Below are 26,842 nucleotides of genomic sequence, written 5' to 3' on the forward strand. Positions count from 1 at the left end.
AGATCCTTCTTTTTGTCTCATTGTATTGCATGGAAGTTGTTTGCGTTACAACCATATGGTGACCACATTTTATCATCCTTGAATGAATTTCTCGTCCTTTAGCATTCCTAATCGATGCATGAAGGATTTTTTTTTTCTAAATTAAAATCACGAAATTACAAAAATTCAGAAGGGATGAAAAATATCCAAAGAAAAAGTGAAAATTTTCATTTATTTTTCTCTCAATCCTCCACATTTGACTTTTTGGTATCATTTTCACTGTGAGAGCTTCTCTTCTCCTCGAAACGAGTGAATAAATGGAGACCTTGGAAAAGATATTGGCTTTAGGGAAGTGAAAAAGGAAGGAAAAAATTGCCATTTATCTATAAGGTGTTCCATGTTAAACATTCTTGCTTAGCGGAATTCCTTTTCAAACAAAAACTGCTTGTCCGATTTTATTAAATTTATGTTTTATACACATTGTAGAAGACTGAATATGGGTGGGAAATTTCAAATTATCCTCTATTCAATTTTAATCAAAGTTTTCCTTTTAAGCTTAAATTTATTTATAAAGGATATTATTCAGTTTCCATCTACCAAAATTTCTAGTTCTAATTTCCCTGATAAATCCAGAAAAAAGTCAATCATAACGCGTCCAGTTATAAGAGTTGGTGTCCCACAACGTGTAGAAATTTGTTTATGCGTTGTAATGGGATTTGTGAGCAGAATTAGCAGACAAAGTTGATTTTTTGTAAAATTTAGCAATTTGACAGATTAAAATGCTTATATCTTAAGTTCTATAACACCTACAGAAATTTCTTGAATAGTTTTGGAAAAGTACTAAAACAGGCTATAAATTGACATGAATTTCAATAATTTTCAAGGTCACCTCCAGAACACAAAATGGCGAATTTTTGTTTTACCAAAACAACTTTTTGCACTTTTTGTCATCAAGGAATGGTTCTAGAGGTTTCTGATGTTTTAGAAAGTTGTAGATAATTGCGAAACCTTTAATTTGATACCAAGTTGAGTCAAATCGGACAAGCGGTCCAAGAGATATAGCTCTTAGAACTTTTCAAATTCAAGAATTTTTCAAATGGCCATATCTTCTAAACGACGACATAGATTTTCTTCATTTTCGGACTGGTGATAGATATTGAGTCAGGCTACAACATATCAAAATTTAAAGGAAATCTATAACAGATGTTCGGACATATTGCCCCTTAAACTTAGGCAATTTTTGTTTTTGATTTTAGCGCCTCTTGCGGATGTTTTTGAAACTTGAAATGTTCCAAACAATTGTAGGGCTTCTTAATACCTTTCGTTTGATACCAAGATGGTCAAAATCGGTCAAGCCGTTCTCGAGATATATCGAAAAAACACATTTTGCTTTAGGCCGCCATATTTGCTAAACCGCTTGACCGATTTTCAAGTATGAATTGTTGATGAAAACGTCTCACTGTGCTATACAACATACTAAAATTTCAGACCTCTAGCTATAAGGGAAGTGGTTGACTGTAGTTCAAAATGGCGGACGTCGGCCATTTTGAATTTTAAAAGTGCGAAAAAATGAAATTTTACACCCACATTTCTATAGAAAATTTCAAACCGGAAGTCTCTATCTGTTACCGTTTTCGAGATATAATGCAAAATGTTGACCACCGGACGGCAGGCCGGCAGGCCGGCCGGATCAAAAATTTTCCACCACCATTTTTGGAATGTGGGTTGTCTGAAACGTGCTCATACCAAGTTTAAGCCCGATCTGAGGTGGTCGGTTTTTCCGACGATTACAATACTTGGTGTTGGCCACGACGTGGAACACCAACTAATAAAGAAGAACTTCATAGAAGAAACATTAATTAAATGAATTCTAAACACCCTTTTCTGCATGGAAAATACCAATTTCTCAATTTCACGTTTAATCATTATCTTGGTGTCTTTTTAGCAGCGTCCTTTGTCTCCACTTTACTAAATAAATAGACTTGGAGTTTTTTTTGTGAAAAATAATGAGAAGATAATTTGTATTATTCAACAATATTAACTTACACGTTGTGGGACTACGTATTGGAACCCATAAAACAAATTCCCACTTTGCAATGCTTCTTCATTCCATCTATATCTTTCTCCCTCGCAATACCACCTATTTTTTCCGCTTCCAGCAACTCAATGAGACTTTGGAGAATTTTTGTACACAGACAGAGAAACATCAGGAGATGCGAACGCCAACGCTTCACCCAATGATTAATAGATAATAATATTTAAGTCAAATAAACGGACGAATTGTACATCAATTGAAAATACATAGCACATTAAGTGGTGTAAGAGGAGTGCCCCAGACATGGTGCGAGATGCGAGAGGGAAAACCAATAAACTCCTAGGATGGGATTCCATACATTCGCGCGGCAATTTCCTTCCCCTCATTTGACCTCCCATCAATGTAACACGAAGCCCCCCCAAAAAGGCACATTCAGCCTCACAATCATTCATTAAGCATCCGCAACACCACTCATCATGTCATCCTCCCCAAAATCCCATCAATACAGGGTATGGGGTAGTGAAAGGGATATAGAAAGCTATACCATTTGAATGTGATACACCACATTTTGGGGAAGAGTCACAATAGAATGCGAAATTTCCTAAAAGAAATTTCAGACAATTGGTGGCAGCGGTGGGATCCACAATGCTAAAAACACCTAAAAATTAGATTTTATGGTAGGAAAAACATCCTGAATTGATTAAAATAGCTAGATCCTCTTCAAACTCTTGATCAGTTCTAATAGAATGTAAAATTTGCCTAAAAGAAATTTCAGACAATTGGTGGCAGCGGTGGGATCCAAAATGCTAAACAAAACCTAAAAATTAGATTTTATGGTAGGAAAAACATCCTGAATTGAGTAAAATAGTAAGATCCTCTTCAAACTCTTGATCAGTTCTAATAGAATGTAAAATTTGCCTAAAAGAAATTTCAGACAATTGGTGGCAGCGGTGGGATCCAAAATGCTAAAAAAAACCTAAAAATTAGATTTTATGGTAGGAAAAACATCCTGAATTGAGTAAAATAGCTAGATCCTCTTCAAACTCTTGATCAGTTCTAATAGAATGTAAAATTTGCCTAAAAGAAATTGCAGACAAATGGTGGCAGCGGTGGGATCGAAAATGCTAAAAATACCTAAAAATTAGATTTTTGTAGAAAAAAAATCCTGAATAGAGTAAAATTGCAAGATCCTCTTCAAACTCTTGATGTGTTCTATATTTATAACGTTTACACGTGTTCTTGATCTCTATCTATTGCAACAATCATCATAAGATGCATAAAAAAATAGAATAACAACCTAAAAACCCACAAAGTATTAAAATATTGAAATTACTGTATATTACAGAAATTCTCATGATCTCATCATTATCGACAGCACAGAATATTCCCATCTCATTCTTCTTCTCAATTATGTTCCAATTTCAGTGAATTCATTACATAAAATCATCCTCTTTAGCATTATTCTCTCTATAACCATAAAGCAATCACGCGGATTCTCTTCTCTTCATAATTCAAAGAATAACTCTATGTATATAATTTTCTTTATATTATATTTTTTATCTAATGAATAAAGAATTTTGTTGGAGATAATTGAATTTTTTTCCACTTCTCAGAAAATAAAGAAGCAAATCATTATGATGCATTCTTCCCATAAAAAAGATTGCGCTCCATTCGAAGGAGGGTCTTGAGTTCATTCGCATTTCTGATTCGATGAATCTCCTCACATTTTATTAATCAGCTAAAAAGAGAAAATGGAAAACATCAAACAGACGTCAGACGTGCGTACAATGGTTCACTTTATATTGCATTTACTTGCCTTATTGCTTAAGTACCTACCTACTTATTGAATAAAAAAAATGGATTCTTTTGATTTCATAGGAATTTCATTGATTTTTTCAATTAAAGATTGAATAAAGTTAATCAAGGATTGATCCATGTATGTCAATAACACTTTCAGCACCTCTTTTACCATCTATTGATTGACTTTGAGAAAAAAATATCAAGAAAACTCTGCGATGTACCTATTTGTTGTTCTCTCAATTAGATAATCAACATGTTGCAGCAGTTTCAATAAATCAACACCTCAATTTATTTAACGAATAATTTATCTCTCAATTAGTTTTGCAATCATCTTATGAAATATATTCTACCTACACCACACATAAATTAATTTGTCGGATGTTATCACTAAAAAGCTTGTATTGTAATAATGTTGCTAACGCTACAAACATACTTACATAAAAGCTCGCACTATCGAAGATCTAATTGCATGCAAAACGGCAAAGTCTTAATTTAAAATCTCCACTAAATTGATGGATAATAATGTGAAAATACAGGTATTTATGTACCAATCAAGGTTTCTCTTCGATTGGCGGATTTAGCTATTTATTTAGTAGTTTTTACATATTTAGTTCCTTTTAGGTAAATTATTTATTTGCGTAAAACTGACGTAAAATAACAATATTTAATTTAAATTTATTTTACGAAAGGTTAAATGATAAATTAGACTTTTACTCAAATAAAAAACCTTTAAAAATAACGAATTTAACCGATTTATAGCCCTATATTACAAATTACAGTAGATGGCCTATACAACGATCATGTAATTTGTTCTGGATTTATTATATTTCTTTACAAAATTGGCGAAAGTTTCTTTTTAGAAGAAAAAATAAAGAAAATTTGGAGTTAAGATTCCCAGTGTTTTTCTAATTTTTTAAATGACGCACATGAATATTGTTAAGTAATTCCCCACGATCGAGTGAGTGAAAATTGTTTAATATGAGCGCCCCTCTCTATGCTAGCCACTGAAGAAAGCTCCGAGCGGGGCCGAAAGCTCAGGAAAGATGCTGTTTCTTTGGGTAAAGAGTTTCCACTACTGACGAAAATCCCGGATTTTAAAATAATAATAATATTAAGATTTAAGACAACGAGAAGTCTTTAAAATGGGGTTAAAATTATGAGATTTCAAAGTAGAAGATCGAGTATTTTTTCATTTTTTTCTATAAATATTGATTCAAAGCTGAAGACTCAAATAAATTTTATTTTATTTATGTTTAAATTAAATAAGCTATCTCTGTCTCTAAATTACATAAAATACTAGTAAAGTTTATTAATAAATCAAATTCGGAAGCACAAATCCACAGATAAAAAACTTTATAAACCGGAATTTCATAATTTTCGGTTTATTAGATGTTTCTCTTTTAATACAGTAGTATCCCAATATTAGGACCAGTTTTTTCTCTAGTCCTAATATAGAAAAAAAATTGTTCGTTGTGTAGGACACCCTCAAATAAAATTCGAAAGCACATAACTTTCAAAGATGACCTTTCCGTTTTTATCTCAAAACCGGAAGATGAAAATCAAAATTTTAGCAACTTAAAGTGCCAAAAGAGCAAATAAAAAAAAACTTTATCAACAATCAGAGTGATAGAAATACCGCAAATGGAAGAAATTATCGTGAAAGTCTCAGAGTAAAGGCGTGTTTTTCGGGGGGCTATTGTGTAAATTGTGAATGGACCATTTTCTATGTGTACATATAGCTCCTTTCTGCTCTCAATCCACTCTCTATCGCTTTTCCATCATCCTCCCTCTCACTGGGAATGGTCCCATAGTATTTAGCCAACCCAATATTAACTGATGAGATGTAATTCATCTCGTGAATCATTAATCAATGTGCCGATTATTTAACTGTTGTTCCACACTCCGTGAATATAGAGTGTGTAAATGCGATCAAATAGCTTACATGCGGAAGAGTGTGAAAGACCTATATATACTTTCCATGTGAGTGGAAATGAGGAGAAAAATTTAAGCATAATGTAATACATTTTACAAAACACACAACAAACCCTCAAAGAACGAATTGCGGCACATAAAAATACATTAAATAGCTTTTCTATGAGAGAGGGAAAAGTATTTTAAGAATTTCATAAACGATTAATTAGAATTTAATTTAATTTTGGCTTTTGGATTGAAGAGTTTAATTTATCAAAATCCGACGTTTGATTGCTATGCAATTTTAAAATTAAAAAATAAATAAAAACGCAAGAATATTTAATGGGTTATAAATCTCGATTTTGATAAGTTTGACTCCTCATTTGAAAAGATAGAATATTTATTAAAATCGGAAATTTCAGAGCTCATGCGAAAGTTAATTTTATTATTTTGCTCAGCAAACAGTGTTTACCTCAATCTCAGTCAAACACCGATTTTTCACAATTTTAGACTATTAATGCATAGATTTATTTCTACGAATATAATTTATTTTTATCGAAATCGGTAAATTAATTTTGGAGACTATTATGCTCATATAAAATGTAATTTAGTTAAAGACGTTAAAGAAGAAAACGATTACTTGCAAAAACCTTTAAGACCGTCCTACAGCGAAACGATTGCCTAACAAAAATGTTCGTACTGCGAATTCAGACTGTACGACATTCATTGCAAAGATTGCACAAAATCGAACTTTATCAATGATTTTACTGACTTTACTTACCTTCAACGCCTCTATGTGCACTCAAAATTACACTTAAATCGAATTAATGGTTCTTTTGAATTACTTATAACACTTTTTTAGCTTTTATAATGACTTTTTGCAATGTTTTGCTTGATTTTTTGCTGCTTAGCTTCCACCGCGACTTCACCATACAACGTGTCCGATTTGAATAAAAATGATCAGTAATCGTCGACTAAATCAGCAGAGTTTGTATGCTGTTTACATTGACTCTTTTTGAAATCGAATTTTCCAGAGTTTTCATTTCTTTTCAGTGCTATTCTATGAGATTTAAACCACTGCTTACTAAAAATACAATTTTCCTCTAAAAGCTTAGCAGAAATAGCGAGAAAATTGTAAAAACCCGCAATGTATGGAAATTTTCCTTGGACGTATCAGACTTGTCTTCCACATAATCTGACAGTTTGTTTTATAGGGTCCCCTACTCAATTTCGCAAAGTGCGGAAATTTCTTTGTTTTTATCACTAAATTAGTGAAAATTGTGTAAATATGTTTGGAAATAAAGTGCCGAAAGCCTCTGAGGAGAAGGAAGAGGAATCCGATGCCAGCATGGAGGATGTTTACACAGGAAATGAAGTAAGTCCCGTTTATAACCTCAATTTTGCTTCCCGGATCCTCATGATGATTTGTTTTGCACATTGCAGAAACTCCAGGTGGACTTTGAGGGTAGGAATCCAATTGATAGTGACTTCGATGGGATCAAGCAGATGCTCAGTCAACTCTTCCTCAATGCCAAAGTCAATACAAATGAACTGACGGACATGATCATTGCCCAGAACTACGTGGGCAGTGTGATCTGGCAGAGTGAGGTGGATGATGACGATGAGTCGGATGTGGAGGACTCAGGAGGGATTATATTCGGCATCACGACAGTGCTGAATCTCAGCAAATGGCAGGAGAAGGAGTGCATAAAACAAATCCGGGAGTATTTGCTGGAGAAAGCTGAGGGATCTTCGGAGAGGCTGAAGGAGATTTTCAACGACAGCGAGCACTCTGTGGGTTTCCTGGTCAATGAACGCTTCATCAATATCCCCCCACAGATTTCCATTCCCCTCCTTGATAGCCTGCAGAAGGAGATTAATCGTGCTGTGGGGAAAAAGATGCCCTTTGAGTTTGAGTACTTCCTCATGGTCCTCAAGTACTACAAAGCCGACAGCAAGAAGAAGAGTAAAGTGGAGGAGATGAGCTACTCAAATCCCGAAGAGGAAGTCATTGCCAAGGATGCCATTCTGTCTTTTGACTACTCCGTAGCTGAAGCTGACACAGGGCTAACGGGCAATTGGCTGGAGGATGATGTTGCTCTCACACCCTACCGGAAAGTTATTGTCTTTGAGGCGAAAAAACTCCCTGAAATTGTTTGCAGGATTAAGGAGTTTGTTGAATAAATTCAAAAATTGAAAATTCGTTTTTTATTTGAGGTTTAAGGGGATTTAGGAGGCTTCAGGGGCTACAGGAAGTCATCTAGGTTACCGGCTTTCTCACGAAATCCCGGGAATTTCCCGAGAATTCCATTCATTGTTTACAGTTTAGTCGCAGATATGGCTGAAAGCACTGAAATGGATTACAAATCTCTCCCAAAAATTGTAAGTAAAAAGCTTTTAAATTAAATGAAGGATTTATTAAAATGATCAAAGTATTAGAAGTCTGAATTAATTTATTTGTAGGAGCTTCATGCTCACCTGAACGGAAGCTTGAGCACTTCGTGTCTCACTGAGTTGTATCACATGAAATATCCTAACACAGATGACCCCCCAAGCCACATAAACGGGTATAAGATACTGGATAAATTCATTGAACTCAAAGAGTAAGAATATCCTTCATTAAAAGCTCCTTTTGGGTCCATTGAAGTACTTCCGGAAGCTCTTGGGAGCTTTCCGGATGCTGAAAAAAAATCTCTAATTCCTCCTTCAGCTGCTTTGAGAGGTTCAAGTATGCCCACGACTTGACAGACACCCCAAAAAGATTGAAAAGAGCCACCGAGATCATCATCAATGAATGCCACGATGATGGTGTGGTTTACCTGGAAATCCGCACAACTCCTCGTGCCACGGAGCACATGACAAAGGAAGTGTACCTGAGTACAATTTGCGAAGCAATAATTGAATGTCACGAAAAGGAACCAAAAAATCCAATAGTTAAGCTCATCCCGTCATTTGATCGTTCCAAAGGCGTTAATGATGCCCGGGATACCCTCGATGTTGTCCTGAATGTGCGTGAAAAGTTCCCGGGAATGATTGTTGGCATTGATTTGAGCGGAAATCCGGAAAACACAAACTTCCCGGACTTTAAGCCACTCCTCCAGGAAGCCAGAAATGCTGGGCTAAAGCTCACTCTTCATTGCGCTGAGACGGCCGGGACTGAGGAGGAGAACATGGAGATGCTTGAATTTGGAATGGATCGCATGGGGCATGGAACATTCATGGATGAATCCCCGGACACATGGCTGACGCTGCGTGAGAAGAAAATTCCCGTTGAATGCTGCATCACCAGCAACCTCAAATGCGCCACCGTTCCGGACATCACAAAGCATCACATGCAGAAGCTACTGCATGCCGAACATCCCGTTGTTATTTGCGTAAGTAACCCGAAAAATTAATTCCCGCTGAACGTTGCAAAAATTCCCTGCAACGCATTGCAATTTTCTGGACAATAAATCCACAAAAGTGCAGGAAAAACAAAAAAGAAAAAACTTGCAAAATATTCATTTTAAATAATAATTAGTTGGTGTTCCACTTCGTGGCCAACACCAAGTATTGTAATCGTCGGAAAAACCGACCACCTCAGATCGGGCTCAAACTTGGTATGAGCACGTTTCAGACAACCCACATTACGAAAATGGTGGTGGAAAATTTTTGATCCGGCCGGCCTGCCGTCCTGCCGGCCGGTGGTCCAAACTTTGCTTTATAACTCAAGAACGGTAACAGATAGAGACTTCGAGTTTGAAGTTTTCTATAGAAATGTGGGTGTAAAATTTCATTTTTTCGCATTTTCAAAATCCAAGATGGCCGCCGTCCGCCATTTTGAAATACCGTCAACCAGTTCCCTTAAAACTAGAGATCTGAAATTTTAGTATGTTGTAGGGCTCAGTGAGATGTTTTCATCAACAATTCATACTTGAAAATCGGTCAAGCGGTTTAGCAAATATGGCGGCCTAAAGCAAAAAGTGTTTTTTCAATATAACTCGAGAACGGCTTGACCGATTTTGATCATCTTGGTATCAAATGAAAGGTATTGCGAAGCCCTACAACTGTCTAGAACATTTCAAGTTCCAAAAACATCCGCAAGAGGCGCTAAAATCAAAAACAAAAATTGCCTAACTTTAAGGGGCAATATCTCCGAATCCCCGTTAGGCAAATCTTTTAAATTTTGATATGTTGTAACCTGACTCAATATCTTTTACCAGTCCGAAAATGAAGAAATTCTATGTCGCCGTTTGAAAAATTCTTGAATTTGAAAAGTTCTAAGAGCCATATCTCCTGAACTGCTTGTCCGATTTTGCTCAACTTGGTATCAAATTAAAGGTTTTGCAAAACTCTACAACTTTCTAGAACATCAGAAACCTATAGAACTATTCCTTCAGGATAAAAAATGCCAAAAGCTGTTTTGATGAAACAAAAATCCGCCATTTTTTTGTCAGATTATAGCTTATTTCAATACCTTTCCATAACTAGTCAAGAAATTTCTGTAGGTGTTATAGAACCAGAGATATGACCATTTTTATCCATCAAATTACTGAATTTTCCAAAAAAAATCATCTTTGCCTACTAATACTGCTCACAAATAGTATTACAACGCATAAACAAACTTCTATACGTTGTGGGACACCAACTCTTATAACTGGACGCGTTATGATTGACTTTTCTGTTGCAGACGGATGACTACGGGGTTTTCGACACCTCCCTCAGCAAAGAAATCCAACTGTGTGCCAAGACCTTCAATTTGTCGCGTGAAACCATCCAAGAGATCAGCTTAAACAGCGTCCGGTTTTCTTTTGCAAGCACCACCGAGAAAACTCGCCTCGAAGCCCTCATTCGTGATTTCTTCACACAATCTGGCTAAATTACATTTTTGCATTCATTTTTTTTTCATTGTATTATAAATTACACGATTTTATTCACTTTTACATTATGCCATGAAGGAAAGAAAATCTCAGGGAAAACATCAACATACCATTTTCCACATAATTCTTTTTTTTTACGAATAATAATTAATAGAAAATAAAGCTTTTCCTACATAGTAAACACTTTTCCATTTAATTCTTCTTTTCTTTTAACTTAATTCTACCTTTTTAAAAAAACTTCAATAATAAAGAAAAATTCACGAAATAAATTCCACTAAATTGCCAATTAATGTAATCAGACGACACACGCACAAGCTAAGACAGAGAGAGAGCCAATTCAATTTTAGAATAAGAACAAGAGAATGCTCTTCTCTTTGGAAACTTTGACCTCTTTAGATTTCTTTTATAAATCAAAAATTAATAAAAACAAAGCAATTGCAGGGAAATTAAAAAAAAAAAGAAGTGCGCGTACTTTCTACGAGTGTTCTGTGGTGTGGGGGTGTTCTTTCTCAAGTTCTTTTTCTGCTCATGAGGATCACAGTCAATATGCGAATGTTCCATATTCTCTTAAATTCACAGCAGAAATCTAGCAGTGGTTGTCATGAGGGCCATACCAATGATGGCAAAGGAGGCCCTCGAGCTGTCTGCACTGTTGGGACCACCCTTTTTCTGCAAGAAATTAAAAGAAAAAGAATTATTTTAGACAATTTTTAAACGAGAGAATTTTTAATAAAAGATTTAATCGAAAAAAATGTGCAAAAAATACACTGATAAAAATTATTGGAACCTTTGGTAAAATATGGGAGCTAATTCGTAATTTTCTTCTTCGCTCACTGAAAAAAAAATTCAATCTAACAAAATGCTTGAAATGTGGTAAATATGGTACATAAGACACTGATAGAAATTAATAAAAGATTTGGTAAAATGGTAATTCTTCATTTTTTCTTCACCTTACTGAAAAACAATCAAACTGCGTCAAATAATGGTCGATAGGACACTAATAAAAATCGTTAGAACATTTTGGTAAAATACAGTGGGACCCCAGTACAATGACCGCTTGGTTATACTACTCTCGCGCATTGAAAATAATGAGTGAGAAGAGTACATCCGAGTGGTCGTTGTACTGGGGTCCCACTGTATGGTAATTCGTGTTTTTTTTCTTTGCTCACTGAAAACAAAATCAAACTTAAATTGCGTAAATTGTGGTAAATATTGTACAATCGACACTGATAAAAATCGTTATAACATTTAGTGAAATATGGTAATTCGTAATTTTCATCTTCTTCTCCATTTTAATTTTTTACGGCTGTTGGATTCTTTGCGGATCCATATAGCTTATTCCTCTTTACTCATTGAAAAATATTTCAATTTTTACCCTTGGAGGACTTTGCTGGCCAAAGTGGCCAATTCGATTTTGTTCAATCGCCACAAAATTCAAATCTATTTAATATTTCATGATATATTCTGCATCTGTGTGTAGAGAATTCCAATTACTTCTAGTTCGTCAAAAGAAAAATTAGAAGAACAATTTCTTGTGAGAGAAAATGAAGATCAAAGTTTTGAGGTTAGAAACCTCGATCAACCAAAAGTTAAAGGAGGTCTCTTTTGAGAGTTGGTGAATTTAATTTTTTTTTATTTTTCTTGGGGTTTTTCTTAAACTTGGTTTTCACTTGTTGGTTACATTTAAAGACTTATTATTGAAGAGTAAGAAAATAATTTTCCACCATCTTAGATGCGACGCCATCTTGAAATTTCCCTCAAAACACAAAGGTAGGTTATTCTCAGGTTCTACTGAATGGATTTTGATGGGGTAAAAAGCAAATGATAGAGGAAATACGCGTGCAGATTTTGATGTACCAGAATTTTGAATTTCCATTTTGGGGATAAGAAAAGTGGAAAAATTTGACTTTTCTTCAGATATTTTTGACGTTATGTAGTTTTCGTAATTTTTCGTAGTTTTTCCAATTGAATTCAGAACTTTTTGGGTTAGAGTTTACTATATTTTTGGCTAGAATTTTGAACTTTTAATTATTGAATTTACTTCCAAAAATTGCATATTAAAAAGTACTAAATTCTATCCAAAAACAGAGTAAATTCTAGATGAAAAAGCACTGAATACATTGGGAAAAAGTACTAAATTTAAGCCTACACGCGAGTCACTAGAACTGATTGTCAAAATTGACAAGAATTCTAGTAGTTCTAGTAGTTCGTGCATTTGTTAGATGGCGTTAGTGGTATTTTTTCATTGTATTTCATTGTAATTATGTTTTTTTTTTCATTGTAAGTGAAAAAATGGAGCCGGATAGGGAAAAAAATCAAAGTGCGCTCGAACAGATGGGATTTTCGCATCTTCTTGATTACTTCATAGGTAAGTATATTTTAAGGTAGACATTTGGGGCTTCTAAAGACACGCTTGGCTAAGTTATTGAATTTCAATTCTTCGACTAGAATTTTATTTAGGCTTTTTGCTCCTCAATTTTTACCAATTTGAGACTAAAAACAAAGAAATATTCGTCTGCTGAATATTTTGATTTCTTGGCAAATCATCCGAATAAGCCGAATATTTTCATATTCGTATTCATACGCCTTGAAGAAAATTCACAGCTAAAAGTTATTAATTAATTAATAATTACCAAATTTTACTAAAATTATCAATTTTACCAACTTAACAGTGTAGCCCAATTTATAATTTTTATCAGTGCATTTTTTTTTACATAATTTTCTCTTCCTTTTTGCGCTCTTACTTTTTTTTAATAGCTTTAATTTCATCATAATATACAATTGTTTCATTCTAACTAACTACTGTTAATTTCACAATGGCAAAAACTTCAGGAATAATTAAGAAAAACAAATACAAAGAAAACTGTCTTAAAATGCGTATTAAGAACAAGTTATTATCTTTGTAATCTAAAAAACTAAACTTGTACAGTCAATCATGACAAATTTTCTTGACAAAAATGATTCAAATAGAAAAACTAAAAAATTCAACTCACGATTATTGAAGTGACGTTGCTGCATGGCGTATTATTGCGAATGAACTTGAAGGCGGAATCCACAAGGTTGGCCGGCGTTGATTCCTCACACTTCTCCAGCTCCTCCACAACGCACATCTGCAGCCTTTCCATGTCGCTGAAAAGAAAATTTTGCAGAAATTAAATCATTTTCCAATGAAAATGAGAGAAAAATGCAAACTTACTGGCATTGATCAGTTCCAAAGACAAATTTGGGGAGATTATCCATCGTTACGGGTTCATGAACTTGATCAAAAACTTTGGGGAAGGTCTTGTTGAAGCACTCAATGAGACTATCCTTGCGCTCCTGGAAACATTCGGGTCCCTTTTCGGCAATAAAAAGAGCAATTTGATCGCCATCCTTGTGGCAGACGAACCCCAAGAGGCTCTTGCTGATGTTTGTGTACACCTCCTTATGGGAAATCTCCTCCTCCGTCAAGCACGGCTCCAGGAGATTTGTGAAGCTTGTAATGCAATCCGTTGCATTATGACGCTTCCTACAGTATTTGTTGAAGACAGTATCGAGCTCCCCATTGGGTTGGGCTTTCTCAATCTCCTCCTGAATTGTTGAGAAGTTAAATGTATCCATGAGGCATTCAATCAACTTCCCCGAAGCCTCCTCAATTGCCTCAAAAGCTGCATCACTTCCCGACACCATGTTGCACTTATCCTTAACTAACTTCTTGAATTCCTCAACAGTTTGCGTGACATTGCCCATATTTTGGGGCAAAAGCCCTTCGGGGAGTTGCGATTTTAGCCCATCGAGATCAACATTCGGCAAATTTTGGGCTGAAGTAGCTGCATTAATAATAATAAAATATAATAACAAATCAACAAAAACATCACTCTGTGTGTGAGAGAATTTTTGTGCAGAGAAGCTGAGCAATTTATCAGGACAAATTGCAAATGATCATGGGATGTGATAAGAAACATTTATTCAGTTAGTGCCTGGCAGTATTTGCACGCTAATCAATACACACACCATGCTTGTTCGTTGACATGCAATTCAAAGCGCAAAATGTATAATATCATCGCACGCCCTATTCAACAATATCGCAGCGATTTATGTGATGATTCGTTTTCCCCCTCACAAAGACCTTTGTTTGCCTCAAAAAAAAACTATATTTTTTGTAACTTTATTTTTTTCCATAAATTTCTACTGAAAAACTGCAGGATATTAAATCACTTGAGTACTAAATATAAAAAAATGACAAAGGCTGTGTGAGTCATGAAAAAGGGAAAACTTTAATGGAAAATAGCGTAGGGAGGAGGTAAAAGTGACGCATAATATTATTACTCAGAACTTGATTAATTGTTTCAGAAGCTCAATGAAGTCACGAGAACTGGATGAAAATTAATTATGGTCATATTTTAACGCTTTAGCAGTTTAATTAAATTTTTAGCACATTCAGAATAAAATTTATAGTGTTTTAAGGATTTTTCAGGCGTTGGAAATGATTTTAAGCTCAGTTATCTGTAAGAGTTAAAAATGAAGAAAATTGGAATAGATTCTGAAGAATTTTCTGTGTCTCCGCTAAGAGATCTGAAAGTACTAATTTTTTAGACCAGATTAATCTTGAAATTCTTTTTCCTTAGAATATATCAAAAGAAGAATAAATGCAACCTAAAAAAAACTATTGGACCGATTCTAAAGAGTTTGTGTATTTCTCTGTGAAAAGTTCTAAATGTACTAATTCTTTAGACCTTCTAAATATTAGAATTCTTTTTCGAAGAATACCAGACATAACTTTTTAAACTCAATTGTAAAAAAAAAAACAATATATTCCTATCAATATCGGCGTAAAGATCTTTTTTTTTTTTAAAGAAAAGCATAATTACTGGTCTAAAAAATTAGTACTTTTAGACCTTTTAACAGGGATACTTTTTCAGCTTTTTCTCTGTTTGAATTTACAGTTTTTAAGTGCTTTTCAGGATTGAATTTAGTACTTATTAGGCTTGAATTTAATAGTTTTATCCCTTTTGTCCAATTGAATTCAGAAATTTTTGGGTTATAATTACTGGTCTAAAAAATTAGTACTCGTATATCTACTTCTTTGCTGAAACTCATGAAGATAGAAAAGAAACTTCCTAAGCGCCGATCTCATTGTTTTTAGTTCTGATTTCTTATTCAAAGAAGACTTTTTAGTAGGTACTTTTTAGGATTTAGTACACCTTTCAGCCAAGACACATTTCGCTCCATAAGTGATAATTCTTTGTAATCAGACTAATGCATTTTTTAAAAGAACTTTAGACAATTTCTAATTTTTGTTTCATATCTTACAGAATAAAATTTCCAGAAACCTAATTTTTATCAAGAATTTCGTCGAGCAAAAATAATCAAGATTTGTAGGTATGTGTCCTGGCTCAATTTGGGGCATAGATGATTATTTTGATAGAACCCTTGAAGGATAAAAAATGAGGAAATAAAGATTTTTACAAGTTTCTGAGAAAGCAAAATTCCCAGAAAATTCTTAAATTAAAATAAACTACTAATCAACTACCCCTCACTGTATTTGGCTAATTGCCCAAAAGCACAAACTTTCCTTCAAAAAATATTAAAAATTCCGACCTTTGTTGTTTAAAAAAAAAATTCAATGCTTCAAAAAAAACTCTTCCTGCTGCCCTTTGTGAAACCACAGCAGCAGCAAATATTATAATTAGTCATATATAATTCGTTTTACCCTCCCCCCGTGTTAGTGGTTGCTAAATGGACAAATAGGTGAGGGTGTGTCATGCACAAAAGAGCTCCACGTGTAATTGTTTTAATGCACGAAAAGAGGGTTGTTGAATCACAATCAAACAACAACAGCAGCAGCATAAAAAAAACACAACAAGGAACTAATAATGAGATTTTATTTCTTTCTCTCTCCTCTATAGTTGATAGCAATGAGAACAATTCCTAATCCAGCAAATCAATTTAGGAGCTGTCTCGATGGAATTTAATTTAAACTTTATTTAATACTGCAACAGGCCCAATGTGGGACAATGTGTGCGATGTTTTGTTATCGGATGTATGTGAGATTGTAAAGTTAATGACATCAGAGTTGTTTTCATAATCCCCGAAGGTAAAGTTCAAATTGAGTGGCTTTTGTAGCTCTGTGGTGCTCTACGATAATCATAAAAAAGAACTAACACTGCGTGCCTTTTCATCGTCTCCATAAGCATTCTGCCACTTAATCATTTGTTATTGGAAGTATCATATAATGTACAGATACGTGCCAAAAATAATTACGAAGAATGTTTAATGAGAAATGTTTTGTCTCAAAAAAGAATTTATTTAAAAAATTAAGGAAAACACGTGAAACCATGAAAATCAATCAAGATAATTCCGTCAAAAATTAAAAAAAAAAAACTTTCTGTAAAATATAAAGATCCAAAAAAATTTCGCAGAAGATGAGAAACAAGAAAATTAATTTGAAATTCACTTTTTTCCGAATTTGTGAAACTAAATAAACTAAAACTAGTTTGTAGAGATTATTTTTTTCATTATTCTTTAATAAAAATTATTCGTATACCTTAAAAGGAATTTCCACAGACTGTTTTGACTACTCAAGTTGCATAAAAACGTAAAAATTCTAAGTAGAAAGTATAGGTACCAACTAACTGAAAATTCTATTATTAAAGTAAGTTTCTATTCTAAAAATTCTTTCTCAAATTTTTCTTTTTAATAGTGCTTGAATATTGATAATTTTTATTATTTTATGTAGAAACTATCTTATTTGTAAAACCCTTTTTTTTAATTTGTTTACGTATCCGATTTTGATAAATTACCGTTAAAAAATCTCATGTACAAAATTAAACAATTAAAACTGTTGAGGAACTTTTTTTTTAATATTCTTAACTTAAAAAAAAAAACGATAATTTAAATTACTAAAAAAAATCTGACTGTTCGATTTTGATAATTAAAACAAATTGATAATTTTTGCTGAACAAAATTTAATTCTTTCAACGATTGAACGAAATCAATCACATTAGTAAACCTAATTTTTTTATATTGATTAGATTCCGTTAATTACGTAAATGTGTAAAGGGTAGCGGAGCGATATAGTCACGAAATTAAATGCTTATAACTTTTTTTTGAATTAAGATATTTTTAAAATTCCACCGCCAAATGATCAGAAATATGATCAAGTTTTATCATGCCAAATTTGGTGGAGCTGACTCCAAATCGGGGGGCGCTAGAGTTGTATAAGTAATTGTTCGCGAAATTTCCCTATTTTACGCGATAAATCTACGTTTTATTACTGAGCACGCACGTTTGCTTGTCTTCTGAATTCGACCTGTCATTTTCCCCGCCAAATCATTCCTTCTTCCCCACATTCTCTATTTTCCCCACTCAAATTCACCACTTCTAGTGCGCGCCAAATTCAAATATTCTTTTATTTCATAAGTTTCTCGAACAAGAAATTTCTCAAATTAAATTTCCGCTCAATTATTTTCGATCAGGATCTGTTATACAACACAAAGTCAGTAGTTTGCTCCCATACTTAAGACAAACACACAGAGCTTTGAGGGAGATTAACAAAGGAAATTTCGTGATATAAAATTATCGGAGGGGCTTTGATAATGATGTAAAGAAAAAGTTAGATTTTCTTATTGCTCGATGTCACCACACTTGTAAAGAATTTTATTGATCACATTATGTGCTCATATTGTTTTAATGTTTCAATCTCTCAGCTGTGTGGACTTTGTGCCACTCTGTTGGCAAATACTACATCATTCGCATGTCTGAAGACGTTCTAAAAGGTGCCTGCCTGCCTATAGCCTTGTGACTGTTCTCCAACATTAATTGAGTACTGTTTTTTATCAAAACGACTTTTGCTCTCTGTTGCTTTCAAGAAAATTCGTAACTTGAGGTGCTCTCACTGGCTGCCTCATTGCTCTATCGCTCTCTAGGTCACAATCCATAAAAAAAATCCCCTTCCCCTCAGGAAAATTCCTCATTTCCATTATTATATTCCTTTGACTTTTGACCCTTCTTTGGAGTGTTTGGAAAAAAGAAAAAAAAATGCGAAGGGGTGGCTTAGAAATATTGAATTTGTGTGACTTCCTGACATTTCTTCCTCTCCTCTTTTGGGTGGGAAGATGAATAATTTTTTTTGGCGTCATGAATAGGAATTAATGTGTGACAAGTGTGGCTTTTCAACCCCTCAGAAAGCGCGCGAAGGAAATGGCCATAACTTCTTGCCATCGCAAAGCAATTCCACATCTCCTCCACACATTTTTGGGCAAAAGTATTAACACCACCAAAAGAACACAAATAATTCTCTCTCTTTTTTTTTGTTATCAAATGAACTGCCATCACGCGATTTTGAGGTTTTCTTGTCACGAAGGCCACAAAAGGGAGGTAACACACCTGAAAAAATAAATTCGCACGCGGGTGCTTTGAAATTTTTGATTCGTGTTCTTTTTTATTCTGAATCATTCAAAAGAAGAGAGATGATTTGGAAGGGAATTTGCCAGGGAGTGTTCTCTGTAGTGTTGAATGAGATATAAGGGAGAGGCGATGACTAACTGAATCTATGCTCTTATCTACGAGAAAAAAACGCCCTCACATTTTTTACAGCTCATGCAAAAAAATTAAAATATCAAACAGAAGTTTTATCAGAACACTGTTTGTTGCAGAGATTGTTTCCGAGAATCTTGAGAGAGATATTAGTTTGTTTTCATTGTTTCATTTTTTGTTGTTGAAATTTTGTTCTATTAAAAATTATTTTCTTTATCTGTAACCACTGATGAAGGCTTCCTGTCCATTAAATGTTAAAGACTTCAATTTTCTTAAGATTTTCTGATTGATAAAATGCCAAAAAGTTATCAAACAATCGTCAGAAAACTTTAAAAAAAAATTCTAAAAGGATTAGAATATGATTTACATGATTTTCTGCTAAAAATTTGATTTTTTCTTGAAACGGGGTAAAATAAATCAAGGGGGAAAATTGGAGCACTTCCTTTAAAAAATAAAAATAAGACTAGTCTAATGAGAAAATTAAATGATTCAGAGCTAAAAAAAATGTTAAAAGGGTCATAGATTAATTTCCCGCAAAAGATTGATTGAATTTCGTGTAAAGGGGCAAAATAAATCAGCGGAGAAAATTAATTCAAATGTAATTTTCATTTGACATTAAAAAAAGACTAATTAATATAAAAAAGTAAAAACAATCAAAGCTAAAGATGTCAAAAGAGTTGTGATTTTATTTCTCGTCATAATTTGAATAAATTGCATGCAAAGGGGCAAAATAAATCAACGGGGTAAATGAATTTACCTGTTATTTCATTTGATATAAAAAAGGACTAGTCTAATAAAAGAAAACAAAACAATCAAAGCTAGAAAATGCAAAAAAAAATGTAAAAGGATCGTAATTTAATTTCCCGCCAAAAATTGAATAAATTTCGTGTAAAGGGGCAAAATAAATCATTGGGGAAAATTAATTCACCTGTTTATTCATTTGTTATTTTAAAAAAAAGGACTAGTCTAATAAAAGAAAACAAAAACAATCAAAGCAAAACATGTTAAAATAGAGATTTGATTTCCTGTCATAATTTCAATAAATTTCGTGTAAAGGGGCAAAATAAATCAGCGGGGTAAATTGATTAATCTTTTATTTTATATAATCTGTTAAAGAAACCGAAACTATAGCTTAATAAATGATTACTTTTAGTTCAATTTCTTATAAATTTCTGCACTAGAAGTCAATAAAATAAATATAAATATGAAGATGCAATAAAATATTAACCTGCTCAAGAGTGAATCACCCCATTTTTAGAAAGACTTTTTTTTATACTGCCAGTCTTTCAAGCTCTAAAAAATACTTCAAAATATTACAAAATAGAACAAAACAAATGTAAATTCTTCTCATTGTAAGACTTGAGCTAAAATGAGCTTCAACAAACAACTCAAGTGTGTCACCCTGTGCTCTTGTTAATTCTCAATCAAGCATCGTTATCGATGGAATAAGAGGTAAAAGAAAGGAGGGAAGCTCGTTATTTTTTTTTCTCGAGTGCTAATGCAAAACAGCCCGTGAATGTGAGGAAATTATCAAAATGATGGGCAATTATAGGTGATTAGAGTAGTTTTTTGTGTCTCAATTTGCACCCAATTTTCCGCGACAAGTAATGCCCAAAATGAGTACTAATTTTGCTTTTTGCCCCCTTCTCAAATAAATAAATAAATCACACGGTCAGTCTTATCAAATGATTGATAAAAAGTGTCTGCGGGACGTTTTTTTGTGAGAAGGGCGTTTGGTGCGTTTGGAATGGAAGGTTACTCACCAGAGATTATGAGGAATATTCCCAGGAAAGTCCCAATTAATCGAGCCATTCTTCTGATTGGAGCTAGTGATGGTAGATGCTTGAGAGAAAATCACTGCTGTGGCTGAGAGATCTGGAATGATGTTGGATTGATGAGTGCGGGAAAAAGATGAGAAAATTATGCGGGGCAAGTGTTGTTAATTCGTCTTTTGTATTATTGATAACACTCCTCCTATTCTGTCGTATACTCTCTCTCTGTCACGCGGGGTCCCGCCAGAGTCGAAGGTCGCATTCCCCTTCGCGGCACCCAAAGGGCCAGAGAAGCCACTACCCGGGGAGATGCCATTGAAATTATTGAGTTATCATGATTTTTGTATGTGATGCACATAGCGTGAGAATTGCAAATGAGCAATCAGAGTTTTTCCCACCTCTCTAAATAACGATTGCCGTGAGATTTCCCGGCTGCCGATGCCCCAAGGACTGAGAGAGGAGGATACAAATGGGTTGATTGGAGGGTAATCGTTGAAACTGATAATTGCCCTTTGACACCCCGTAGTGACATGCACATTTTATCACACACGCACTCGACCTCAATCCCAGGACTTAACTTCCTCGCCCCATTGAAAAGGAATCCCTCAAAAAACCCCCGGAGAGAGAATGAACGACTGCCCGGAAGTAGATAAAGCTCTTTTTTATTCCTTACCCTGACACAGGAATGCACAACTGGGCAATAGATAGTAATCCACACACACTGGACTTCTCTCTGGCACGTCCGGCAGCTTCGACACTCCACGACTGACTGGTTCGGCTGGGCCTTTGCTCGCGGTCCGACTTGACTCACCGACACTCGGATTGCATAAAGTCAACTTATTACGTACTGCATCCGTGGAATTTCGCCTCAAGCTGCCCCACCAGTGTTTACACAACTTTCCCACGGACACTGGCCTAGTGTCTAACTCTTGGTGGCTACTGGCTATGACTCTGCGAGAATTTTTAGGGGAATCTTCACCTTAACCTCACTTTCTACAAAATCCCTCAGGAACTCCCAAAAATCTACAAAACTTTTACACTTTTTTTAGACTCTCTTTGGCTATTCTGGCAAGATATTTCTATAAAAGAAACTGGAAAAGTTTTCTTTTTCTTCAGTGAAAATGTAGAAAAGTAGATTTGGCTGGAGAGAAAATTTTAGAAAAACTGGAAAAACTTCCAAGAAATCCAAGTATACATAATAAACAGGGAACTTCACTGAAGTTTGTACAAAAATCCTTGAGTTTTATTTATTTTGGCAAGGAGGTAATTTATTCAAGATGGTATAAGCTAAGGGGAAGGGATTTCGGCTATTTTGGCTATTTTGCATTACAAGGTTGCAATTTCTTCTAATAAATTAATTAATCCAAAATTTTATACGGTTTATTAGTAAAAGTTTTCCACAAAATCCCTCTGAATTGGGAAAATCGAGGAAAACAAATCCCAGGAAATCCAAATTATTGAATCTTCGTGCAAAATCGTGAAAAGTGTGCCGAAAACCGACCATACTTCGTGTGTTTGTGGTGTTATTTTTTTTCGTTTTGCAAAATTCGTCTTTTTTGTGGTTTAATCAATTTATTACCAACCTTTAAGGGGTTTTTGTGCAACATTACCCATAGTTGCATCATTTGGTGCAGGAAATTAAAATAATTACCCGTGCTTTGAAGATAAAAATAAAGTGCAGGTGTTCTAACCTCAAAAAATCATGGCTTCCGGACACAAATGTAGAAATTGCGGCTCCGCAGACATTGAGGTGGATTCCGCCCGTGGGGATGCCGTGTGTACCAATTGTGGTTCAGTGCTGGAGGATAATATTATTGTGTCGGAAGTGCAATTTGAGGAAAATGCCCACGGAGCATCAAACACAGTGGGGCAGTTTGTATCAGCGGATTCCAAGGGCGGAGCCACAGTTTACGGGAAGTTTCACGTTGGAGTGGGTACGGAGTCTCGTGAGGTGACGCTGAAGAAGGCACGTGAGGGGATTACGCATTTATGCCATCAGCTGCACCTCAATACCCACTGCATTGAGACTTCCTGCAATTTCTTCAAGATGGCCCTCAATAGGCACCTGACCAGGGGTCGCAAGAACAGCCACATCTATGCAGCTTGCGTGTACATCACTTGCCGGACAGAGGGAACATCTCGTGAGTTCATTTCCTTCCTCAATTTCTCAGTCTTGCTTTGAAAACTTTCAAGAAAAATATTGATCTTCTGAACTCTTTGATTTTTTGCAGATTTATTGATCGACATCAGCGATATTCTCCAGATTTGTTGCTATGAACTCGGCAGAACATACTTGCGTCTCTCCCAGACTCTCTGCATCAACATTCCATCGATTGGTGAGTTAAAAGACATTCAATTTAATTCATATTTTTGCTTTATTTCTCATTTGATTCAGTCTACATAATATTTATCTTAAACCTAAATCTTACAACAATAATTATGCTAAATTAAATATCCTTAAACATGATTCCTTAAAAAACTACTTAATGGAAATGTGCTGCCTCTGTTGCTTAATCAACTTCCTCAACTGTTGGCCCAGTCCTTCCTTGGAAGCCTCCAGGACCAGCTTGCTGCCCGCAGGAAGCTCCTGCACTGTGAAGTTTTGTCATGATGGGCATGCAGACGTTCTGGAGGTCCTTCATTTTGTGCTCAAACTCCTCCTTGTCAGCCAGGGTGTTGCTGTCTAACCATTTGAGGGCATCATCGCATGCCTTCTGCACCTTGTCGCGATCTTCCGATGAGATTTTATCCCCAGCTGTGTCCAGTGTTTGCTTAAGGCTGAAGATGTAGCCCTCGAGTTGATTGCGTGCTGCAATTTTCTCCCTCTGACGCTCATCTTCCTCACGGTAGCGCTCAGCATCAGCCACCATGCGATCAATCTCAGCCTGACTGAGCCTTCCCCGATCATTCTTAATGGTGATATTCTTCGCCTTGCCCGTGCCCATTTCCTTTGCAGACACATTGAGAATTCCATTGGCATCCAGGTCAAATGTCACCTCAATCTGGGGCACTCCTCGTGGTGCTGGAGGAATCCCAGAGAGATCAAATTGTCCAAGGAGGTTGTTATCTCGTGTCATGGCGCGTTCACCCTCAAAGACCTGAATGGAGACTCCTGGTTGATTGTCGGCATACGTTGAGAAGGTCTGTGTCTGTTTGCACGGGATCCGGGAGTTTCTCTCAATGATCTTCGTCATAACTCCACCAGCTGTCTCAATTCCCAGAGACAGTGGAGCCACATCCACAAGGAGAACATCCTGAATCTTTGAATCTTTGCTTCCGGTTAGAATTGCTGCCTGAATAGCTGCTCCGTAGGCAACTGCTTCATCCGGGTTGATGGAGAGATTGAGGGATTTCCCGTTGAAGTAGTTCTGGATGAGACTCTGAATTTTGGGGATTCTCGTTGACCCGCCAACCATGACAATGTCATGAATCTGCCCCTTGTCCATCTTTGCGTCCCTCAGGGCCTTCTCAACGGGTTCCAGGGTGCCTCTGAAGAGATCCGAGCAGAGTTCCTCAAAGCGTGCTCGGGAGATCTTTGTGTAGAAGTCTATGCCATCGAGAAGGGCATCAATCTCAATGCTGGCCTCAGTGCTCGATGAGAGGGTTCTCTTTGCTCGCTCGCAAGCCGTGCGGAGACGTCGGAGGGCTCGTGGATTGGATGTGAGATCCTTCTTGAATTTCCTCTTGAATTCCTCCACAAAGTGATTCACCATGCGATTGTCAAAGTCCTCACCACCCAGGTGGGTGTCTCCAGCTGTTGCTCGCACCTCAAATAGCGATCCTTCGTCAATGGTGAGGATGGAGACGTCAAATGTGCCACCGCCAAGATCGAAAATCAGCACATTCTTCTCCCCTTTGAGATTCTTGTCCAATCCATAGGCCAGGGCAGCTGCGGTGGGTTCATTGATGATTCTCAGAACATTCAGCCCTGCAATTGCGCCAGCATCTTTCGTAGCTTGTCGCTGGGAGTCGTTGAAGTATGCTGGAACGGTGATTACGGCATCTGTGACGGAATGCCCCAAATAAGCTTCAGCTGTTTCCTTCATCTTGGTCAGAACCATTGAGCTGATTTCCTCCGGAGAGAAACGTTTCTTCTCTCCCTTAAATTCCGCCACGAGTTTGGGCTTCCCAGCATCGCTAATCACCATGAAGGGCCAGTGCTTGATGTCCTCTTGAATCTTCTGGTCATCGAACTTCCTCCCAATCAATCGTTTTGCGTCAAAGATGGTATTCCGCGGGTTCATCGCCACCTGATTCTTCGCAGCATCCCCAATGAGACGCTCTGTGTCTGTGAAGGCCACATATGATGGTGTGGTGCGATTTCCCTGGTCATTGGCGATGATTTCCACCTTCCCGTGCTCAAAGACACCCACGCAGGAGTAGGTGGTGCCCAAATCAATTCCAATTGCAACCATTTCTCTTCTATTTACTTTTTCTTTCACTCGAATAAAATCTTTAGCTTTACTTTTAATAATTCTTCACTTGGTTTTTAAGGCTTTTGTATTGAAACTTTGCTTGTAGCTCGCTTTCTTCGCTTTTTCTCTCTTGAGATCTTTACTCTTTGCTTGAATTTTCTGTACTGACTTCGAGGCACGAGTGGAGCTGCATTTATACCGTTTCGCTTTGCGCGGGAACATTCGAGAAGTTTCGAGAAGATTTGCGGGCTTCGTTGCCATGGTTTCCATGGAAACCTTGCGAATGTTCGAGAAGATTCCGCGTAAATGTTTTTTTTGCGTGATTTGTTTACATTTTTTCTCAATGGTTTTATTTTTAGAGCTGAAATTCACGAAAATTCTAATAAAAGAATTTAGAAATTGACATCACAGGAAGTTCTTTTGCATGGCTATCTTTAAAAATAGCGGATGGAAATTTGGGAAATTATTTGTTTTGATTGAATTTAATTATGCTTCTAATATGATTTTTATAAGAAATCTTTTCTTGCAAAAAGTTTTGATAATAAAAATTAATTTTCTTAGAACTTTGAAAGTTCTTGAAGATTAAAAGAATTAATTTTTGGGTAATTTTAATAAGAATATTGCAATTAAAAAGCTTTTATTTAATTTCAATGATTTGTTGCATCAAAATTTTCAAATCTTAGGGAAGATTAGGGCTTAATTAATCATTTTTAATCTAATTAAATCTTCTTTCTAATTCTTAAAATAATCTCTTATCAAATTAAGGATTGAAATGATTTTGTAGAAAAATCTGGAAGTAGACGAATTTTTATGAAAATCTTTAAAATAAATGAAATTAATATCTGATTTTTAATCAAAATGAAAATAACATGAAATTACCTCCCAAAATGAGGAAAATTGAAACATTGTTAAATTTAATGAAAAACCAACGTTTTTCACACATAATTTGCATATGAAATGAAAACGTTGTCATTAAAGCGAAGAACAATGAAATTCTAGATTTTTCTACACAAGAAATCGATTTTTTCCTAAATAATCTTTGTTTTATTCGACTTTCTGGAATTTTCTGTAATCAATCTTCTCAATTTTATCTACATTACGTATATTTAAAAAATATTTTTAATTAATTGAATAAAATAGCGTTATACTAAACTAAGAAGTTCTAGAATTTCTTTACTCTTCACCGTAAAAAAAATTCTAAATGGCCAAATATTTTGTAAAATATTAAATGTCAGCTCATCAATTTAAGCCTGTACTAGCAGGACATCCAAACATCCATTAATGACATAAAAAAACATTCCTAATTCACCTGAATTTATCATTAAATCATTAAATTATTAAAGACCTTTCGAGAAAATTCTCTGGGTCAATTTCCATCCGCTTCGTTGGTTTTCTCTTTGACAATGAGGAGGGTGAGAGAAAGAGGTTTCCATAGAAACGACGCGAATGGTTGAGAAAGTTCTCTTTGTATTCTCTTCTACACATTCTCGATTTTTCGCGCGATATTCTATTACGCAATAAATTCTTGTTTATGTTTTGCAAATCAAAACAATG

At 35.4% G+C, this 26,842-nt stretch overlaps 6 protein-coding genes across 7 annotated transcripts in view; 3 read left to right on the forward strand and 3 right to left on the reverse strand.

The window, feature by feature from the left end:
- The window catches only part of LOC129787307 (DNA-binding protein RFX2), an 865,065-nt gene that overhangs the window by 350,683 nt on the left and 487,540 nt on the right, over positions 1-26,842 (reverse strand). The gene's annotated exons all lie outside the window — the stretch shown is intronic.
- On the forward strand, positions 6,916-7,925 carry LOC129787357 (protein BCCIP homolog). Its single transcript, XM_055822895.1, has 2 exons — positions 6,916-7,100; positions 7,169-7,925. Exons 1-2 carry the CDS (start codon positions 7,014-7,016, stop codon positions 7,907-7,909), a joined length of 828 nt encoding a protein of 275 aa, XP_055678870.1. The 5' UTR covers positions 6,916-7,013; the 3' UTR covers positions 7,910-7,925.
- Positions 8,018-10,765, forward strand: LOC129787345 (adenosine deaminase-like protein). Its single transcript, XM_055822882.1, has 4 exons — positions 8,018-8,107; positions 8,189-8,328; positions 8,436-9,099; positions 10,395-10,765. Exons 1-4 carry the CDS (start codon positions 8,063-8,065, stop codon positions 10,581-10,583), a joined length of 1,038 nt encoding a protein of 345 aa, XP_055678857.1. The 5' UTR covers positions 8,018-8,062; the 3' UTR covers positions 10,584-10,765.
- On the reverse strand, positions 10,585-20,979 carry LOC129787355 (27 kDa hemolymph protein-like). Its single transcript, XM_055822893.1, has 4 exons — positions 20,865-20,979; positions 13,781-14,393; positions 13,578-13,713; positions 10,585-11,253 (listed from the first exon to the last, which is right to left on the reverse strand). Exons 1-4 carry the CDS (start codon positions 20,911-20,913, stop codon positions 11,158-11,160), a joined length of 894 nt encoding a protein of 297 aa, XP_055678868.1. The 5' UTR covers positions 20,914-20,979; the 3' UTR covers positions 10,585-11,157.
- The window catches only part of LOC129787315 (transcription factor IIIB 90 kDa subunit), a 45,207-nt gene continuing 40,265 nt past the window's right edge, over positions 21,901-26,842 (forward strand). Inside the window, exons 1-2 of the mRNA XM_055822813.1 lie at positions 21,901-23,014; positions 23,105-23,209. Of these exons, the coding sequence (XP_055678788.1) occupies positions 22,576-23,014; positions 23,105-23,209 (544 nt within the window). The 5' untranslated portion in view covers positions 21,901-22,575. The remainder of the gene's footprint in view (positions 23,015-23,104; positions 23,210-26,842) is intronic.
- Positions 23,230-25,288, reverse strand: LOC129787314 (heat shock protein 70 A1-like). The gene has a single exon (XM_055822812.1). The coding sequence runs from the start codon at positions 25,286-25,288 to the stop codon at positions 23,384-23,386; it is 1,905 nt and encodes a 634-aa protein (XP_055678787.1). The 3' UTR covers positions 23,230-23,383.

Source organism: Lutzomyia longipalpis, chromosome 1 (genome assembly GCF_024334085.1).
Source record: "Lutzomyia longipalpis isolate SR_M1_2022 chromosome 1, ASM2433408v1".
Taxonomy (NCBI): domain Eukaryota; kingdom Metazoa; phylum Arthropoda; class Insecta; order Diptera; family Psychodidae; genus Lutzomyia; species Lutzomyia longipalpis.

Excerpts from the sequence above, each read along its gene's own strand:
- LOC129787314 (XM_055822812.1), bottom strand. The coding sequence starts at position 25,288 with ATGGTTGCAATTGGAATTGATTTGGGCACCACCTACTCCTGCGTGGGT.
- LOC129787345 (XM_055822882.1), top strand. The coding sequence starts at position 8,063 with ATGGCTGAAAGCACTGAAATGGATTACAAATCTCTCCCAAAAATT. Across the intron at positions 8,329-8,435 it reads AAATTCATTGAACTCAAAGA|CTGCTTTGAGAGGTTCAAGT; the intron begins GTAAGAATATCC and ends TTCCTCCTTCAG. Across the intron at positions 9,100-10,394 it reads AACATCCCGTTGTTATTTGC|ACGGATGACTACGGGGTTTT; the intron begins GTAAGTAACCCG and ends TTTCTGTTGCAG.
- LOC129787357 (XM_055822895.1), top strand. The coding sequence starts at position 7,014 with ATGTTTGGAAATAAAGTGCCGAAAGCCTCTGAGGAGAAGGAAGAGGAA. Across the intron at positions 7,101-7,168 it reads ATGTTTACACAGGAAATGAA|AAACTCCAGGTGGACTTTGA; the intron begins GTAAGTCCCGTT and ends TGCACATTGCAG.
- LOC129787355 (XM_055822893.1), bottom strand. The coding sequence starts at position 20,913 with ATGGCTCGATTAATTGGGACTTTCCTGGGAATATTCCTCATAATCTCT. Across the intron at positions 14,394-20,864 it reads AATATTCCTCATAATCTCTG|CTACTTCAGCCCAAAATTTG; the intron begins GTGAGTAACCTT and ends TTATTAATGCAG. Across the intron at positions 11,254-13,577 it reads GCAACGTCACTTCAATAATC|AAAAAGGGTGGTCCCAACAG; the intron begins GTGAGTTGAATT and ends AATTTCTTGCAG.